Source organism: Lissotriton vulgaris, chromosome 12, assembly GCF_964263255.1.
Source record: "Lissotriton vulgaris chromosome 12, aLisVul1.2, whole genome shotgun sequence".
NCBI classification, from domain to species: Eukaryota; Metazoa; Chordata; class Amphibia; order Caudata; family Salamandridae; genus Lissotriton; species Lissotriton vulgaris.
The window spans coordinates 36,271,577-36,292,125 of NC_141700.1; the positions used below are offsets into that span (position 1 = coordinate 36,271,577).

Genomic DNA, 20,549 nt, shown 5'->3' on the forward strand with positions numbered 1-20,549 from the left:
GTAACTCCCTTCCCGCCTTCCAAAAGTTCAAGAACTGTTTCCGGTTTCCCAATTCTTGGGGATTGTGTTGAGAGGGGGTGGCGGGTATCTCAGCCATATGGAAAGAGGCGACCATTCGGTCCCCCCGAACGTATGGTGGAGTACCACGATCCCCCCGGGAAGCCATCTTGGGCGGGAGGCGAGTCTCGGCTGGTATGCCCGAAGCGGCGTAGCCGGGGCGCGCCTTTTTCCCGCCCTAGAGTGGGTTGTCCTAGACACTGACGCGGCCGGCCACGCCCTCGGAGGCAGGCGGGGGCGGGTTTACGCCCGCCCTGAAGACGGATAAAAGGAGCAGAAGCCAAGAAAGCATCCTCTTGTTCCTGTGCTCTGAAGCTGCACCTCCCCGCTGCACGTGAGCTCGAGACGGAACGAAGAGCCAATTTTGACCCACCCACCAGCCCCTGAGGACAGCGAGTTGTTTTAAATAAAGTTTTGATATGGTAACTCTTTTTCTTGCAGGTTGTGATGATTGTCGTGAAATTTTTGAATATGCAATAAAGAATGGTTATTTTCAGTATGTTTTGCAAATAAAGTAATTTTGCACTAGGATTGATCAGTATTTATGCTTGTAATAAGTTATGTTTGTTTTGTAATCTTAGTAAGTTAGGTAGAATTGTCGTATTTATTTTGGTCGGGCGGTAAGGTCATGATCGGTGAGCAGTAATTGGAAGATCCCTATGGGGGGGCGTCACCCATTACGGATGGGAGCGCTCGGGGGAGGTGGCCAATTGGCCCCTCAACGGGGAGGCGGTCCCGTCTAAGGATAGGCCGCCGGAAGGAAAGGAAAGGTGGTCAAGGCCCCTTCCTGGATAGGAGGGGCTACGGGCCCTCCTGGGGAATTTCCCGGGGCCAGGACATCTGCGACGGCAGATGGGTAAGTTGTGTGGGGTGCGGGAGGGGGTTTACGCTACCTTTTAGACACCTCACACGAGTCCTCGAACGACCGTTAAATGGCGTCGAGTTCATTGGGGCCCCCGTCAAGTCCAAGGGAAATTGGTAGATGCACTTGAGGTACGCCTCTGTGCGGTCGCTCCTCTCACAAGTGAGGGTGGTATTTCTGGTTTAGGGATCTGACACCGGTTACGACCTTGCCGTTGGCCCTTAACGTTAGGATGTACAATTTCAAGTCAAATGTTTTGTAGGATGTTAGTTCGGCTAGGAGAACCTTTGTATTAGAGATCTGTTAAGGTTAGCCAAACATCGTAATGTGGAAATGAAATTGTACATAATATGAAACTGTTATTTTAATGTTTTGATTTTGTTTCATATTTTAATAAATACGGCCGGGAAGGGTAACTCCCTTCCCGCCTTCCAAAAGTTCAAGAACTGTTTCCGGTTTCCCAATTCTTGGGGATTGTGTTGAGAGGGGGTGGCGGGTATCTCAGCCATATTAGTGCATTATGTAGAAGCTATGGAAATAGAAGATTGTTATGTCTGCATGAAGCTACCCACTTCTGTAGCTGAAGGTGTGACATATCACCACTTACCCCTAACCTATGGAATCTCCTGTAGTATATTGGCAAGCTTGTTTTATAGAAGCACTCTGCAGTACTACTATTCAAATGCTGACGTAGTCTTTTCTGAACTCCCAATTAGGGGACACCTGAACCTTGTACATATTAGAAGCGAGGTAACCCGGTATATGGGAGAATATTTCCTGACTATAGGTGACATAGACTTAAATGAAGCATGACAGGCTAATCTGACCTGTTCCTTGCAAGAGCAGGAAAAGATGTTCATAAAAATGGCAGACAGAAGGAGGGAAAAGTTTCAGAAAAAGGCAAATGACGAAAAGGATAGAGTCCCTAGGTGGGCAGAACATATGGATAACACCTCGCAAGGCGAAGCTAATCCTGCTTTGTTGCTGGACTTTGAACGGAAAGGAAAACTTTGTCTCCATAGAGAAAGGACAGAATATTATAACAATGTATTCATTGGTTCCAGCGAGTGTGAACATAATTATAAGGTAATTGGAGGTTGGGGTTTCAAAAATGGGTCAGAACCTGTGTTTCCCGGAATATATTATATATGTGGGAACAAGGCTTATTTTAAATTGCCGGATCACTGGTATGGAAGCTGCTACTTTGGTATTGTTTTCCCGAAAATATACCATGTGAATAATGCTGCTGGAAGCAATGATGACTACACTAATGGCTTAGTGCGTAGTAAACGTGAGAGTGTAGGAGAAATCATAGGTGATATCTTTAGTGCACTGATACCTGGAATGGGGGTAGTTCTGAACACTCACAGAATCTGCAAATTGTCTACAGTAGTGGATCGGTTATCTACCGACACTGCTGCTGGATTCCTGCTGGTCAATACTGAGATGGTTGCGATTAGATCAATGGTTTTGCAGAATCGCCTTGCTCTTGATACCTTATTAGCAAAAGAGGGCGGAGTCTGTAGAATGCTGAAGGCGCAACATTGTTGCACCTATATACCTGACAAAAGTATTGAACTTAAAAGATATGTGAAGAACATAACGAATTTGGAAAAAGAACTCAAACCATTGGAGGTTGATAGTGCCTGGACGAGACTGACTGGAGGTCTCTCCTCTATAGGTAGTTGGTTCTCTAACTTAGGTAGAAATCTTCTGTGGAAAATACTGATGCCAATATTTGGAATAGGTGTGGTTGCACTGATCATATTCATCTGCTGCAAATGTCAAAATTGTAAAAAGAAGTACACTATGAATAAGAGAGGAGTGAAGAGAAATATAGATGAGTTAGAATTAGAAGAATTGAGGAATCAAATCTACAAAAAGGTGAAGAATCACCACTCTCATAAAGAAGCTGAAAGAAAAATCAACAATAAGTTTGTCGAAATTGAGATGCATGATATGGAAGAATGAAAGTTGGCATCTGTTTCCTTTGTAGTGATGATAGTAAATATCATCAAAGAGGGGATTGATGGAGCAAGGATTCGCACGTAAAGCGACTTGCTCTCACTCATGAACCTCGCCTAATGTATAATCACATTAATCCCACTGTCCGTCATTTATTAAGCATTTTCCCCAACACGCGGGTGTCCCCGAGAGGCTTGCCTGTGTGTCTTTTCATCCTCACAATGCTTGCACTAAGGAAACGGCTGCTTTTGCAGAAATCCAGTCTGCGCATGCGTCGGTCATACCCATGTGATGTGACGCACTCGCATTTTGGAGGGATTGTATTGCTCATGCGCACTGATGCGAATATGGCCGCTTGTCTCTCACCACGCTCTCAGCTTGCTACCGCTGCTTTCGCCTATCTGTCTTTTCGCACTAAACCTTAATACTACAGATGTTATAAAATAAGGGGTGTGTAAAAACCTATAACGGAATACAGTGTGATTAGTTTATGTATGATTCTAATTTGTTCTCGCTTACTTTTCATGTACCGCGTCTCTGGGGGCTGGGGCACACTTGAGCTACGCCATGATGAAGCTCCTCTGAAACCTGTCATGTGACCTGGGAGAAACCTTACTGCGCAGAAGCTGAAACAAGCCAGCTGGCTCCTGAAGCACAATGCGCCTGGGAACCCTCTCCAGGAGACTGAATCCTACCTTGAGCGAAGAAACACTGTTGCTATATGCTAAGCACTTGTATTGTTTTCTGTATTCCTATGCCTGGGAACGTGAACCCAAGGGGCGGGTATGCAAAAATTATTATTAATGATGGGAACACTGAATTCTAGGAGGCGACAATGACCGAATCACCTCTCCTGACCAATCATAATGTGGGGAATTGTCACTTGCAACATTAGTGGGTGGTCTAAGGGTCCCCAAACCGTATAATTGTCCTAGTGTAGCATAGAGAAATTGTCCGACTTGTCCGAGTAGCAGACCTGTCACTGACCCTACGAACTCTATAGGTGCTCAAACTAGAGTGCTGCGGAGCACTCTGTCCATGCTTTCCACAATCTCCTAGGGGTGGAAATAGTCTTAAGTGCTGGCGAAGCACTTTGCTGGGGAAATTCAAAAACCCAATCGGGGTTACTGGCGGATTACTTGCAGAGAGGGGTAACGCAGGCGTTGCATCCGAAGCTGTGGGTGTTGGTCGTACCTTGGTGAGCCCAGCCCTGACCCAAACCTGAGGGGTATCCTGTCCTGACTGTCCGTGAGCTGTACCTGCTCACATTCTGGTATTCCATTCCTTGAGGGTCCTTGTCCCCGTCTTCCAAACTGACCCGTGGCCAGGGTTAGTCCTCATTCCTAATTAGGTAAATATCAATCAGTGGGTTTACGTCTTTTCTATCACTCTCTCTCTCTCTCTCTTTTTCTTAATAAAGCACTCTTGCCTGTGATACTGCCCTATTGCCTTGAAAGCAACTTATATGCAATTGTTTATTAGAATTATTCCACTTTTTCCTCTACCCGTAGGACATTATTACATTGTCATATTATAGTAGTATGTTCCATTTTTCCCCTTTTCCCTTAGCATTGTTTGCAGTGAAATTCAGTAAGAATAGAATAACTAGCCTAGTTAAGTACTCATATTAGGTCCTGTTTTATGTCCCTTGCCCTAGTTTAAGTTTGCAGTGAATATCCCAGTACTCGTCAGTGTTCTCAATTTTGCTAATGGTACTTGCCCTAATCCATAGTTACATTGTGGTATTAATTATAACTCTTGATGTGTTATTTTGTATTTGGCTTGCCATCTTGGCATATTCATTCTGAAATCTTTTCGATAAAACTTTAAAACTCATCAGGTGTCTGTGGTCATTTTACAATATATATATAGTGTGGATAAAGGTATCTTGGTGTATAAAGTGCAATTTTTCCTAGGAACCCTGTCACCTATTCCCTGCTAGCTCCTGATCCGTCAGGAGTAATGTGCCTGTGGTAAGTCAGGTACATGATCAGCAGTAAGTGTGAAGTCACCCCCCGAATTACTCATAGTGGCGTGCAAGAAATCACCCTGTTCACGCAAACTCAGTCCTTGTTTACTCACGCCAGGGCCCAGTGCGTGGGGAAAATTGGTAAACTTGTGACCCGGGTGACCTGCGCACTCTATCAAATGCCCCCTAGCAGTGCCCCTTTCCCCCTACTCCTACGATGTTGCTAAATATGTCCCTGCCACATAGTGTAGGGATGTTTTAAATGTGCACATTTTGTATTGCGGCGTGTACTGCAGCCCGCAGCACACGCCGCTATGCAAAATACACACATTGCAACTGCCGCAAAGGCGTTCACATTGTAATGCAGGCAGCAGGACCGCTGACTTCTAGCCGGGCGGTCCTGCTCTTGTCACGGTGCTGGTCGGACTAGAGTCCAACTGGCATCATAATCGGGCCCCAAGTCTCACCCTCCTGAGAAAAGCAGCATAAAAGAAGTAATATAACACTCAACTTGTAAGAAATGGGTAACTCACTTAAAGCCTTTGAGTAGAGGCATGACCCTCTTTTGGTATCAATCTTGGAGAAATATTTTGTGAGGTCTCACCGCAGATTAGGCACCGTATTTGCTGTTATGTGAGTGTTTTAGTTCTGCTGATATCCTTCTGGCTTTCCAAGCCCCACTCGGTGCGGTCACTGGGGGTAAATCGCATGAGGAGTTAGAGATATGCTTGGCAAGAGTGGACTGCCGGGACTAGGTGGGTTGGTGGTGCACATGTTTTGGGACACCTGCAAAACAGATCCCTTTGAAAGATATTTCCATTCAGTGGGATCATCAGTGCATTTGTAAAAATAGAAAACTCACTCTATGTTTAGGCTTTTACCCCTTCTGAAGAGTTTAAGTTAGCAAAATGAATTGACAATAAGCTGATAACTCTTCTTCTTCCATACACACCCCACCAACTCAGTTGTGGGCACTCATACCTGCCCCCTGCCCTCTTGTGAGGCAGTAAAAGCACACAGTTGTGCAATGCTGCCTCCCTGAAGAAGTTGTACCATGCAACAAGAGAAAAGAGAGTAATTCTGTCATGTTTTATATAAAGTGCGTCATTGACAAGGTGATCCTCTGTGCACTGAATAGAACACATGCTGTCTTTAGGAGACACTGGTAAAGACATGGGTGCCATGAAACCAGCAGGTACTGGTGTGGTCCTAGCCAGGATAGTGACAGAGGTTTTGGGATAGATAGTGACAGGTTTATCAACAAAAGAGCCAGAACTCTGATATGGGTAACAGCATCGGCACTGTCAGGCCGAAGATGCAGGAGGCCAAGCCAGTTTCAGGAACATATAGGCATGGTAATTGCTCTCAAGCCTCAAAGCTGTTAAGCACAATCAGGGTACTCAACACCTGGTTCAAAAGTCTCAAAAGTTGCACATGGGAACAAGCTAGACAAGAGTTTACCTGCTAACTGTACATTTCTCGAAAGACTGGTGCATCAAATGTGTGCGACACCCTGTAGAGAATAGGTACTCGCAAACATTTGTCCCGGGGCCATAAAGTAGAGCAGGCTTCTCCAACGAGTAGCTCGTGAGCTACTGGTAGCTCTCAAGCTACCTGTGAGTAGCTCTCCTATGTGTTGTCCAACCTACTAAATTAGAAGCTTTTGTTTGGTTGAATTAATGTCTTACTTGCCAGCTTACAACATATTTTCACTGTGTGAGGAGGCAGGGCCTTGAAGGGGGCAGGGCCTGGTGCTGAGAGTGCAGAGGCACTCTGACCCTCGCCAAGTCCCCTACCCACTCCCCTTTATAAAAAAAAAAAGGGTCATCGAGGCTGTCCCTGATGTTCTGGGGTGTTTTCACACCATTTATGGACATTGGCTGGTTACTACCTCCCAAAATGAACTAGAAATACACTGTTTACAGTGGTTTTCAGCTAGTTTCCCTACCACGCTCCTCCCTGGGGGACGTGTGAAAGGAGCTGAAATTGTGTGACACACGATGGCATTGTGTGAGTTGGCAGCTCTGTAATAAATGTAACAAATCCAAAACAATTGCCCGTTTGTGCCTCCTATCAATGTTCAGGATCTATTGTTAATCAATCAGAATGCACTTGAATAAAGAACTTAAACTATCTTGGCTCTTCCAGAAATAATTACCGTTTCATATAGTGAAAAATATACTTATTTAAATTATTTACATAAAATGTATTCACAGTGTATGAATCAAAGAAAAATTCTAAAACGATCAAGTGCTTAAATAAACAAACATCACCTATACATGAAAATTAAAAAAGGTATCTAATATAAACCACCTATATCTAATGGGAACCTCTTATAATTCAATCATTCTCAACATTTTGAATAATACAATAAAAAGTAGCTCAAGTTGAACAAATATTGTTTCGGAGCAAGTCGTTTATAGAAATACTGTCAAATCCTTTATAGAGATACTGTCATCGAGGCTGTCCCAGATGTTCTGGGGTGTTTTCACACCTTTGTGCACATCGGCTGGTTACTGCCTCCAAAAACAAGCCGGATATCCACTCTTTACAGTGGTGTTTAGCTTGTTTTCCCAACCACAGTGTAATTTCAAGTCATCCCTGGCAGACTGTGTGAATGGAGCCTAAATCGTGTGACACACAGTGGCACCCTGCGAGTTGGCAATATATGTATACCAAAATTGAAAAGTGTGTATTTGATATGAGAATGTATGTATTTTCAAAACCCATAATTTCCAAAATCTACTTAAATCTGGTATCTGAATGATAAATATGAGATATAAAAGGATAGACTTATTACTAATGTTATTAATTTGGTGCCAGGGGGTATTGCATCTGTGGCTGTTATGTATTGCCCTTGTAGAGGCATTCCAAATTGCATTACTGCTGTCAATCCTACACTGAGGAGATCGTGGCTGGTAACCGTGCATAGGGAGACCACTAATATAGTCTTATTTGATGTGTTCAAAACTAATATTATTAGTAGCTCGGGAGGATTTTCATTGAGCATAAGTAGCTCTTGTAAGTGGAAAGGTTGGAGACCCCTAGAGAATAGGTACTCGCAAACATTTGTCCCGGGGCCACAAAGCAGAGTCTGTGGTGTGATTGAGGACCACACTGATGCCAGCAGGGTTACAGTCGGGGGTCTGGGTGGATCAGGGATCGTGTAAGGAGGTCTACAAAATGTTAAATAAATGGGCAAGCATTTACTTGCAGGTTAACTAATGTTAAGTGGTGCGGTACACCACCGAAGTTACTTCATAACTTCATTTAACCTGCAAATAAATGCTTGCCCGTTTATTTAACATGTTTAATGAATATTAATGCTCAGCAAGTAAACAGCTGCTTGTGCTGCTGTTCACCAGGGGGGCTGCACGTAAAGGTCAAAAGGGCCACAAGCAGCCCCCAGGCCATACTTTGAGTATCACTGCTGTAGAGTGAGCTGCGTGATTGAACTGGAAGAAACAAAACAATACAGCAAAAAGAAGAAAGAAGAGGTCTCTGTAGTACCCTGAATATGTACCAGGTCTACTATAAAACTTGCAAATATTTAATTGGAATTTCTGCTGTCTCCCAAAAAGTTACATATTTTGTCCAGTGGTGACATACATCTATATAACTATGAAAGGCATCTCTAGACTATGGAGGTGGTAATACATTAAGATAGTGGTTCCCAATCTGTGCGCCGCGGCACCCCGGTGCGCCATTAAAACTTGTCTGGGGCGCCGCGAAAAGATGTGCACCAGTTTGGGAACCGCTGCGTCTGACCGGTTTTCTGTGGTCAGTACTCATGCACCAGTTGTTTGATGTGAACAGCCTGCTAGGGGGCTTTCCCCTGCGGCACTAGATTAGGTTGCAGTTCGTTGTTTGGCATTGTTTTCACGCGGTCGTTGCAACTCTTGGGGAGGTCTGGAGGTGGCAAGAACAAAGAGAGATAAGTGCTGGTGTTCGTCCACATCGCAGACCCAGACCTGTCTCACAGTAGGCGTGGACAACGCTCGCCTCACCAAAAGGGTTTCGATTTAATTTAGATCTGGTATCTGTCATTCTTTATAATAAATAAGTAACGTTTTCTTTATCTTTAAGCATTCTGCTGACATTTGGTGTCATTTCCCAGCTCTCAAAAACACACGTCGAGCTGGTTTCTTAACAAGTGGAATTGAAAAGTTATGTTTTTCATAAAAATGGATCACTGACAAAATATCGAATACAAAAGTGTAGACTTACCAAAATATCGATTCCAAAATATAGACTGCAAAAATATTGAATTCCTATCTACAAACAGGTAAGTACAAAAATATTGAATCAAAAATATCATTGTAAAAAATATAGTTAGTCAAAATATCGAATTTTTTTGTAATGTCTTAAAAATAATTTAAAATTAATGAAATAATAAATATAATTAACTGAAACATACTTCAAAATACATAAATAACCTTAAAATTATTAAAAAATTATTTTAAGTTATAAAAGAAATACAATTTTATTTTTTAATACATATATATATATATATATATATATATATATATATATATATATATATATATATATATATATATATATATATATATATATTAACGTAATATTAATAAAAAATATACAATATTTTTACCGTAGGATAGCGGGAGGGTAAAATTTACTATTACGACTCCAGTGAGTGCAACAGTAGGGAAAACGTTGGATAGCGTAGGGGTAAAAATTACTATTCCCACTCCAGTGAGTGCAACAGTAGGGAAAACTTTGGATAGCGTAGGGGTAAAAATTACTATTCCCACTCTAGTGAGTGCAACAGTAGGGGAAGCATTGGATAGCGTAGTGGTAAAAATTACTATTCACACTCCATAGAGTGCAACAGTAGGGAAAGCGTGGATAGCGTAGGGGTAAAAATTACTATTCCCACTCCAAAGAGTGCAACAGTAGGGAAAGCGTTGGATAGCGTAGGGGTAAAAATTACTATTCCCACTCCAGAGAGTGCAACAGTAGGGAAAGCATTGGATAGCGTAGGGGTAAAAATTACTATTCCCACTCCAGAGAGTGCAACAGTAGGGAAAGCGTTGGATAGCTTAGGGGTAAAAATGACTATTCCCACTCCAAAGAGTGCAACAGTAGGGAAAGCTTTGGATAGCGTAGGGGTAAAAATTACTATTCCCACTCCAGAGAGTACAACAGTAGGGAAAGTAATGATACAAATAAATTAAATATCAATACCAATAAAAAATGCATTAAAATGAATTACCAATTTAATATTATGTAATAATGAATCAATTAAAAATACAAATACATATTAGTTATTAAAATTAATTACCTATTCATAATCAATTAACAACTAATTAATTTTCAATACCAAAAACGAATTAATAAGAAAAATTAATACCAATTAATGATTAATGAACAGTGAATTAATTATCAATACACAAAAAGTATTTTTAATATATAATTAATTATAATTAAATTACTTCCCACCCTATTCCCCTATAAACACACAATCCGCTACAGCAAATAAATTAATACAATTATCTTAATTATCAATTAAGCAATTAATAAAAATTAATTACCAATTAAAAATTAATTAACAATTAAGTCAAAATGAATACCAATAAATATAAATATTTAATTAATTAAAATTAAACTACTTCCCACCCTATTCCACTATAAAGCCACAACCCACTACAGAAAATAAATTAATAAAATTAACATAATTATCAGTTAATCATTTATTAAAAAATAATTACCAATTAAAAATTAATTACCAATTAATTCAAAATGAATACCAATAAATAAATAAAAATATTTAATGAATTACAATTACATTACTTCCCACCCTATTCCCCTATAAACCCACATTTTGCTACAGAATTAAATTACGCAAAAATTAAATAACATAAAATTCATTACTTAAAATAAATTACAAAAATAATATACACTTTTCACACATATACTAACATACAAAACACTTTAAAAAATTCAATATAATTAAAAATTCGATATTTTGACTTTCTATATTTTAAATATCGATATTAAATTACTTGCCTTCAATTCGATATTTTTCACCACTATATTCTGTCCATTCGATCTTTTGTCCATTCTACATTTTGAGTTCAATATTTTGTCCATTCGATATTTTGAATTCGATATTTTGTGTAGTTACCCATAAAAATATTTGCATGAGCAATCTTTTTGTACTCACTGCTTACCTGGATATAGGCTACTCCTATTAGTTGTAATGAAGAAATATCTGTTGTGGAAAAGAGCAATTGGGCTTCTGGCCTTTACAGCAGATGTGCGAGTGCTTTGATGAACAGACATCATAATGTAATTCCCCACCCTCTGGGCCAGTTTGCATTAATATACAAGAATGTAGTCTGAGTGAGTTGATTACATTTTGGATTATAACTTCCTGAATCCTACTCGATAGCCCTCCAGTTTAGCTGGGGCATCTTACTAAGCTGTTTAAACAGATCTCAGACATAAAAAAGAAGTGAGACGTGTGATTTAGGTCAAGCCTCTGGATTACATGTATTTAATTCACAACAGAAACACTAATATTGCTCGGGGTTACGTTGCTGGCGAAGAGACATGGGAGGCCCGGGGTGTGCACCTTCACCTCCAGCGCAGAGCTGGAATTCTGAGGAGTTGGGGTAGAGAGGGACAGTGGCAGGGCCGGACTGGCCATAGTGGGCACCAGGCAATCCCCGGGTGCGTTGCATGGGTGGGGCCGGTTTTGGGCCCCTGGGGGCCGTTTTTATTACAGGGCCGTTTTGGCAGCATAGCTACAAAATCGATCCTGTACCAAATTCGGCCGAAAACCGACCCAACAAAGAGCTTGGTGGCACCCACAACCCCCCTCCCCTCCAGAGTGGAGAGGAGGGGCCGGACGAGCACTTTGCCAGGGCCGATTGTGGTTCCCAGTCCGGCCCTGGACAGTGGGCACAGGGTGGGCCCCTCCTGCCCTCCATTGAGGGACTGCTGCCGGTACTGTGTGAGGAATGGAGTGTGCATGGGGCAGCAGTTCCAACATGGTCACCTCCTTTCCTGGATGGACTGATGCGCCTTGAGGGGAGACAGAGTGCCGGACAAAGGAGTGGGATCCCTCTGCACTGGGATAAAGAGTGGATGCTGCTGCTTGATGAATGAGCTTTGGTGGAGAAGAGTGGGCCCAGGGTGCCTGCTGTTCCACGTGTCCTGAAGACATTCTGCAGTGAGGCCAAGGGTGGCTGCCTCATCTGTGAGATGCAATGGGAGCGCAGCCAGCACACGGTGTCCAGTGGGAACTGGAGGGAAGGGCCTGGAGCCTGCATCCAGTGATGTGCACACTGGGGGCTGTGGGCTGGAGGGACGCTGTATGGTTGTGATACCTTCATCAGCTTCATCCCAGCAGTTTTCGGGGAGAGGGATGGAGGTGCTCCTGGGGCCGGGCTTGCATCTCTCCACCCGTCAAGGAAAAGTGGCGTAGTGGGGAGCCACAGCCTATGGCCAGTGGGTCAGAGGAGCAACAGGTCAAAAAAGTTTGGGAACCTCTGCATTAATGTATTATGTAATGCATTCCTAATTAATATAACTATTGATAATAATGAAACTGTTACTACTTCTAATGATACTAATGACATCATAATACAATCAAAAACACTAATAATAACAAAAATAATTACATTAAAAAGAATATTTAGGTTGTGCCCATGAAGTAATACACATATAAATAGCTAAGTCCTTCTACAAGGCAATAATAAATCAAATGTAATAACCTGCCAGAGATCTAGTCCTATCACCCCAATATTCTCATACTTGTATACGTCAGGATCAGGAGCATAATCCGGATTGTCAATTTCTGGGTGATTCCAGACTCCTGCGAAATTTGGGTTAACGATTTGCGATGGTTTCCATTCACCCTGCAAATAAGAAACTCTGCTGAGTACGTGCACCACTGGAGGGGCTACCAGACATATTCAGGCAGACCTGTGTGCAGCCCATGGCATTTACTAGAAGAAAGATGGCAGCGTCATGTTTCACAATATGACATTAGTAAAAAGGCACAGCATTGTACAAGCTACAAAATGCTAGATAAGAAAAGACCTTTAAGGTTACATTAATGTACCCTGCCACATTGCACCTTTCTAAATGCTGACCAATGTAGAAAAGCAGTAGACTAAATTGTCACATTCGTTTGTGAGATGCAAGTTGTAACCCCATGGTAAAAACTGGAAAGGAGCGTAGTGTTCACTTCAATGGGAATCCTAGAGAGTTTACTACACCTTCGATCATTAATACCGTATACACTCAGAACAGAATTGAGAGACCTCCTTTTGGAGCGGCTACTATAAGACATGGCTCTGCCTATAGACTCAGAAGTTGCATTACTCATTTTATTTAAGACGCATAAATCAGAACACAATTGGCTAGTGGTTCTTAAATTGTGGTCGGTGATGAAAATTCTTTTTTTTAAAACATTTTTATTGGAAAAGTTCACATAAATATATCATACAGCCACAGAAGGAGTAATAGAACCAATTCATCACAGTAAAATAAATTGCTGATGCATATTTAATTGGTTTGCAACTGTTTAGAAAATTAAATATTAGAAGATTAATAAAGTATATACAGAACAAAAAAGCAAAATTGAAAGTGTAACATTTTTAAGAGTTTGGAAATTAGAAATAATCTGAAATTAGAGGGTAAAAGTTTATTTATTTATTTATTTTATTTATTTAAACTTTTACCGCGCACAGCTACCCACAGTGGGTTTCCCGGCGCTAGGGACAGACTGGAGAAGAAGATATCAGATAGCCAGCATACAGGAACCAACTACTTATGTGAACAACAGCGTTTTCAGTGCTCTGCGAAAACGAAGAAGACTGGTCTCTAATTTAAGGGCAGTGGGCAGGGCATTCCAATATTTGGGACCAAGATAGGAGAAGGAACGTCCCCCCATCCTTGCCAGCTTAAATCTTGGTATAGAGAAATTGCCAATTTCCGAGGATCGTAAGGTACGTTTGGGCCTGTAAAGTTGTACCAGTTTTTGTAAGTAAGTAGGTGCAATGCCTTGCTTGATCCTAAACATGTAGCATAATGCCTTAAACTTTATGCGGCTGAAGATCTTCAACCAATGAAGATCATGCAAGGCAGATAATGCAGAAGTTCTTCTAGGGACATTCTTCAAGAGTCGCGCGGCTGCATTTTGTACAACCTGCAATACTTTAACAGTGGCTACATCAGCACCCAAATATAGTATGTTGCCATAGTCCAGGCGAGATGTTATCAATGCCTGGACAACCGTTCTACGGGAAGGAATGGGAAGCATCCATAAGATCTTTTGTAGCCACCTGAGAGTAGAAAAACAGGTTGCTGCGACCTTAGTGGCCTGCTGCTTCATTGTTAACTTGTCGTCAATTTGAACTCCCAAGTTACGTACAGCATGTGTGGGTACAGGAAGTGCACCCATCTCATTTGGCCAATGCTGAGGGCCCCAGAGGTTCTTATTTTTCCCCAAAATGACCACCTCTGTCTTCTCTCCATTCAGTTTGAGACAGTTCCTCTGCATCCAGTCCGCCACAAGAATGAGGCCCGACTTTAGTGCAGAGGGGTTATTCTCGTCTCGCCCTGATAGGGAGAAGACGATCTGGGTGTCATCAGCGTAAGAGAACAGGGTCAGCCCCGCCTGCTCTACAATGTTAGCCAAGGGTTTTACATAAAGATTGAATAATAGGGGGCTGAGTATGGACACCCCGCGCTGAGGAACAGACCGCTGATGCCGCCTTAGGGGAGAAAACTTGAAAGGTTCGCTCGCCAAGAAAGGAGGCCACCCAGGCTAAGGCCCTACCAGTCACGCCGAGTGACCGCAGAGAGTCAAGAAGGATGGAATGTGACACGGTGTCGAAAGCTGCGCTCAAATCCAACAGGATGAGCGCCATAGTTTCACCCTGGTCGACACCGTGTCGGAGACTCTCTGTCACCCCAAGAAGGGCTGTCTCGGTCGAGTGGCAAGAGCGAAAACCCGACTGGGAGGAATGTAAGAAACCAGAACTTTCCACCAGATCAGTGAGCTGGGTATTAATGTGTCTCTCTAACACTTTAGAGAAGATGGGTAGCAGGGATATTGGACGAAAGTTGGCAAGATTCGAGATTTCAGCACCAGACTTTTTTAACAAGGGCACTACCATAGCGTGTTTCCATGGCTGGGGTACATATGCCTCAGTAAGTGAGGCGTTTAACAATTTAACAAAAATCTGATGGGTGGAGGGATCTAATTGTTTGAGTATTTTAGCCGGAAGTGCATCGCACGGAGAGCCAGAGCGCACACTATTTAGACAAGAAGAAAAGGAACTTTTGTCTAATGGCTGCCATACAGAGAGTTTGGCAACGTTGTCAACATTAGCAGATGACTGCACAGTGCCAGATGCAAAAGGTGTTACCATCGGTGGCGGGGTAAAAAGATCATAGATCAAGTCGACTTTTTTAACAAAAAAGTCAGCTAAGGATTGGCATTGAACCTTGTCAAGCGCGGGAGGCGTAGGAATAGAGTCCGCTCCTGTCAGTTTTTTTACAACTGAAAAGAGCACCTTAGGGCAGTTTTGTGCATCTGAAACTATTTTTTTAGTATAGTCTGCTCTGGCTGTTTTGCAGCTGTTATGATAGCCCTTCAGAGCTTCTCTGTAAGCTACTTTGCGGGTAGGAGAATAATTGCGCCTCCATTTCCTTTCTAAAATCTTACATTGAGTGCGAAGGCACTTAAGCTTGTCGGAAAACCAAGGTGCAGGTGGATGATGAGGCATAGTTTTCTTATATGTCAAGGGAAGCGTGGAATCAACAGCATTATTTAACCACTGACCAACTGCACAATTTAGTGCAGAGATAGATAGGTCGGTGTTAGGAAGTGTCCTTAATAATTGTTTATTAAGTTCTGGCATGTTAATTTTCCCCCAACTGCGTGTCCGTTTATCTATTTCCATTCCGATCTGTAATGCTGTCCTGGTAATATCCAATGAAAAAGGAACAGCAAAGTGGTCAGACCATTCTATTGGGCGTGCTTTCTGAGAGCAGTCCAACTGTAGATTTGACAGGATGGGATCTAATAAGTGACCAGCAAGATGTGTAGGGGCAGAGTTCAAGAGTTGAATGTTAAAAACCTCGAGAGTAGAAATAAGCTGTTTAGTGGACGTACTGTCGGAATCTTCGAGATGGATATTTAGGTCCCCTAGAATCGAAAAGTTGGCTGCTCTAAGCAGCAAGGGGGCCAGGAAATCTGGCAAAGAAGAAACCCAGGGATTAGCATTCCCAGGAGGGCGATAGATTAATAGACCTGTCATTGTGAACTGAGGGTTAATAGTTAGCCTAAAAAGGGCTGCCTCGCAACCTTTGAAAGGAATGTCTTCAAATTTACAGGTGTACTTAGATTTGAAGATCATGGCTATCCCCCCTCCCCTTTGCCTAGAACTCTGTCCTTTCTTACGATGACGTAATTAGGGGGAATTGCAGCGGCAATATCGGGGCCAGAGCTGTCATGCAACCAGGTTTCTGTAAGGAACACAGCATCCGGTTGTTCATCAGTGATGAAGTCACAGATGTTATATTTGTGTTGTGGGAGAGATCTACAATTAATACTCCAAAAATGTAAACAGGAATGTGAAGAGATAGTATTGGACTTAACAGGCCTGCTGCGTCTGACATAGCGCTTAAGCGATCTGCAGCTCGCTGGTATTCCGAGAGCGAAACCGCATTGGTGACATTTGTATTTGGGGAAGGGCAATGTACATACAGAACAGGTCTTGCTAGCAAAGCGGCGCCATGAATGTAATTCCACAGCAGAATAGGAAAGAACCATAATGCAATATAGTAGATCAGAAACAACTTACTCACAGATGATGTATAGAGTACTTGCCAGAGCCCAGAGCCCGTCGGAGCACAGACGGGCTGACTCAGGCGAGACTCCGGCGCTAGGGACGGCGCTTGCGCAAACGCGACCGCTAGCGCGATAGGGTGACCGTATCCTTTTATATGTACCACTAGAGCGCTCACACCACTCTGGGCACACTCAAAATGGCCGCCGTGGGAAGATTTCCCTAACCCCAATTTAGCTCAAAAACGGCAGCTAAAAGCCTCAAATGGTGGCGAAAATGTGTGCAGGTGGCCTAGGGGTATGCTGTCTGCAAACACAGAGTGAAAAAATACAATTTTAAAATCATAAGAAAAACGAGTAAAATAACTCTAAAACAGCTGACAATACAGCATTAATGTTGTCCATTCACACATAGCTTTTCCTGTTGGTGGCAGGCAAAGAATCACAGGCACATGCATCATTGTTGGCTTTTGCAATTCCTTAATTGCGATTTTTAAGGAATCGCAATTAAGGAATTGCAAAAGCCTATGCATTTAGAAATCACTTAAAAAATAGTGATTTCTAAACATTCCTTAATTAAGGAATACATCCCCATTCATTCCTAAGGGCCTAGAGGACCATAGGAATGAATGGGAAGACATTCTCGAATTGCAAATTGAAGAATGCAATTTCAAGGGTTCCGGGGTGTCAAAAGGGCACCCTGTTGCACCCCTGAAATTGATCCGTGCACATATGTTGCACACACACATGCTCTAAGGGTATGTGTGTGCGCAACATGAAACTTTGAAAAATGCACAAAAGTGCATTTTTCAAAGTTTTTGCAAATTACCATGAAGTTCAACTTTATGGTAATTTGCTGACCAAATAGCGAAATCACTGATTGTTTTACTTTCATGCATTGCATGTAAGGAATCGCAAAATGCAATTCCTTAAATGCAATCGCAATTTGAGAACTCGCAATTTTTTGCGAATTCTCAAATTGCGACAGCCTCGACCCTTGATGCATCGCAAAAGCTAATTTTGCAAACTGCCTATGTTTGCGAATCGCACCGTTTGCGATCGCAAAAGGCTTTGATGATTGTGCCTGTAAGTTCCTTAGCTTGACTTGTGGGAGCAGCAAGTACAGCAATCAGTACTATAGACAAATGATTGCTTCTATTGAGCACTAGTATGCGGCAACAAAAGAAGTGAACCATTAAGAGCAAAAAAGACAATGGGGCACATTTACAAGAAGCTAACGCCACCAGAACGTCCCTTTTTGCAACGTTCTGGTGGCGTTATGTCCTTCGCCTTATTTACAAGGCAACCTAACGCTGCCTTGTAAATAATGCCCCTATTCACGCAGCACTTAGAGTGAAAGGGGTGTTGCAGTGGGCCTTCGGCCGCAACACCCATGGCTTTTTGACTCTGCCCCATATTTACAAGGTATGGGGCAGCAACAAAAATATCACCAGGAAATATCTGGTCTTAAGCAGGCGATACGAGGAGAATTTTTTCATTTCTCCTCATATTTTGCTCTTTCTGCAGCACACATAGAAACAGCAAATCGCCTGTAAAGACTGTTTATGTGCAGGAAGGTGTACCTCCTGGCACATAAACAATCACCCCTGCAGCGCATGCACCCTTGCAACATGACGCAAGAGTGCCTGCGCTGGTGCTAGGCAGCTTCTTTAGCACCAGCGCTAGGGGAAGCACAGCGGTGCGCCGTATTTCTGTAAATAAGGCACATCACTGCATCCTTAATCTGACAGACACTGCGTTAACAATTTTGGCGTAACACCGCACTCCGACAGTTTCTTGTACATATGCCCCATAGAGACATGCTAAGGTTATTTGTGAAATAAAGAAAATATTTTATACAATGTTGCTTTGATGTATGCTTGGTTCTATATTTGACGAAACACATATCGTAAAAATCCATGCTTCCAATAGTAATTCAGTGGCGGTCCACGGCAGTCAAAAGGCAAAGAACCGCTTCAACTGGCCATTTATTACAGCTATTGTGAGGTTAATGCAACAGTTGGGCAAATCTAAAAATTGACCACACAAATTTGGGAACTTCTCCACAGAGTTGAGCGTCTTTCCGTTAGGTACCTCGGACCGCACCTTTCAGCAACTATACCTTTTCTTTTGGCATATGAACAGCTGAAAATTGAAAAAATGTATATACACAAATGATACATGATACATTGGATCGCATATGTATATGTAACTTCATCTGAATATGTGTCATAAAGTGAAGTAAAAGAAAACCAAAAACACCGATGATTATTTAAGCTTTTACCAATTAGCAAATGAATATTAGGACCTATAGTGCTTACCTGGCAAGTGTAGGTTACACAACTTCCTGTGCCAAAGAGTCGTAATAACAATAATCTGCCCCCCCCCCACCTCGTATGGTTGTGTTTATATTTTATATAACGTATTCCACACAGGATATTGTGGTAACAAACCACAAGGTAATTTACCAGGCAACAAAAACTTGCCTTCAAGCTTCACCTTCACCATATGTTATAAGCCAGCTTCCAGTGTATTTTTTATTGCCGTTAATGTGCAATGCTTGTATGCATCTAACATACAGCTATACAAAAGCAGAACAGACACCTACACGCCACACTGGCCTTTTAAAATGGGATTAGAAAGAATTGGTCTGAGAGGTTGTCCCCTTAAAACACAATATTTGAGAATATGTTTTAAAGTGACTGCCCTCTAAGCAACAGAGCTTAAACAACTAATGCCATACTTTGTACTTAGGATTTCTGAGCTTAAGAGGCTCCCATTCACCATCCACCTTAACGTCCCAATTAAATGGTGGCTTGACAGAAGTATCGATAATAAACTCTGGTTGGTCCCAGTCCTTAAAAAGAAAAGCAGAACAAATATGAATACTTAAGTACTACAATTACAATCACAGAATATGTTTTTACATTTAAGGAATACAAAATATATACATATTATGGTAAAAAAAATTGTAAAGCAATCAGCAGTTAACTATCTACTAGCTTGGCTTTTGGAATACATGGTGTTTACGTTTTATTATTGTCTGCTTTCTACAAATAAAATACGCTGGGAATGTACACATGTAAACCCCCAACATGCCTATCATTCTTGACTAACATGATCAGATAAACCAAAATGTGCCCATCTAAAATATAGCAGTATATCATTTCATATCAACTTTATATTGTATTATAATGCTTGAGGTGTAGGAGAACAGAACAGTAAGGGAGTAAATCAAGGAGTGGAGAGAAAGAATCAGAGGCAGAATTAGACAGAGAGAAAATAATAAGGTGAAAGAGGTCATGGAGGAGGGAGTAAAAAAAGGTCCAAAGTTATATTAATTGACTTTATAGTACTTACATGCCTATAGAGAGCTGTTTGTGTCCTATATTATCTATTTAAATGGCACACATCACAAACTGAAGTATGCCTTGCTTGTCATCATAGCTGAGAACTATCTCACCAATTAAAATGATGAAAAGGCCAAACATATGGATCTTTCGTCTTTCTTTCCTCTTCATCCATTGTAGCCCAACTGCTAAGTAAGTCTTGGACATAAAGGAAAGAACTAGAGATCTATGGGATATATTTACTAAACGTTTAGTTGCAGAAAAGAGGTTGCTGTTTGCGTATTTACTTTTTGCCACTACTGAATTACTTTTTTAATTGACATATGTACTATCTCTTTGGTCATCAAAATAACCATTCAGAATTGGGGGGAGGTCACAGAACGCCCTGCCCATTGAAAATATATTAGGCTCACTGCAAATGACAACCTCCTACAATTGGCTGCAAAGATAGGGGTCTGCAAGGCACTGTCGACCATCATGCCACTCTTACATTTCAAAATTGAAAAGCTTTTTTAA

General features: G+C 41.9%; 1 protein-coding gene across 1 annotated transcript in view; it reads right to left on the reverse strand.

The window, feature by feature from the left end:
• The window catches only part of CALR3 (calreticulin 3), a 120,341-nt gene that overhangs the window by 25,904 nt on the left and 73,888 nt on the right, over positions 1-20,549 (reverse strand). Inside the window, exons 6-7 of the mRNA XM_086946329.1 lie at positions 19,427-19,540; positions 12,596-12,739 (exon numbers count right to left, since the gene is read on the reverse strand). Of these exons, the coding sequence (XP_086802455.1) occupies positions 12,596-12,739; positions 19,427-19,540 (258 nt within the window). The remainder of the gene's footprint in view (positions 1-12,595; positions 12,740-19,426; positions 19,541-20,549) is intronic.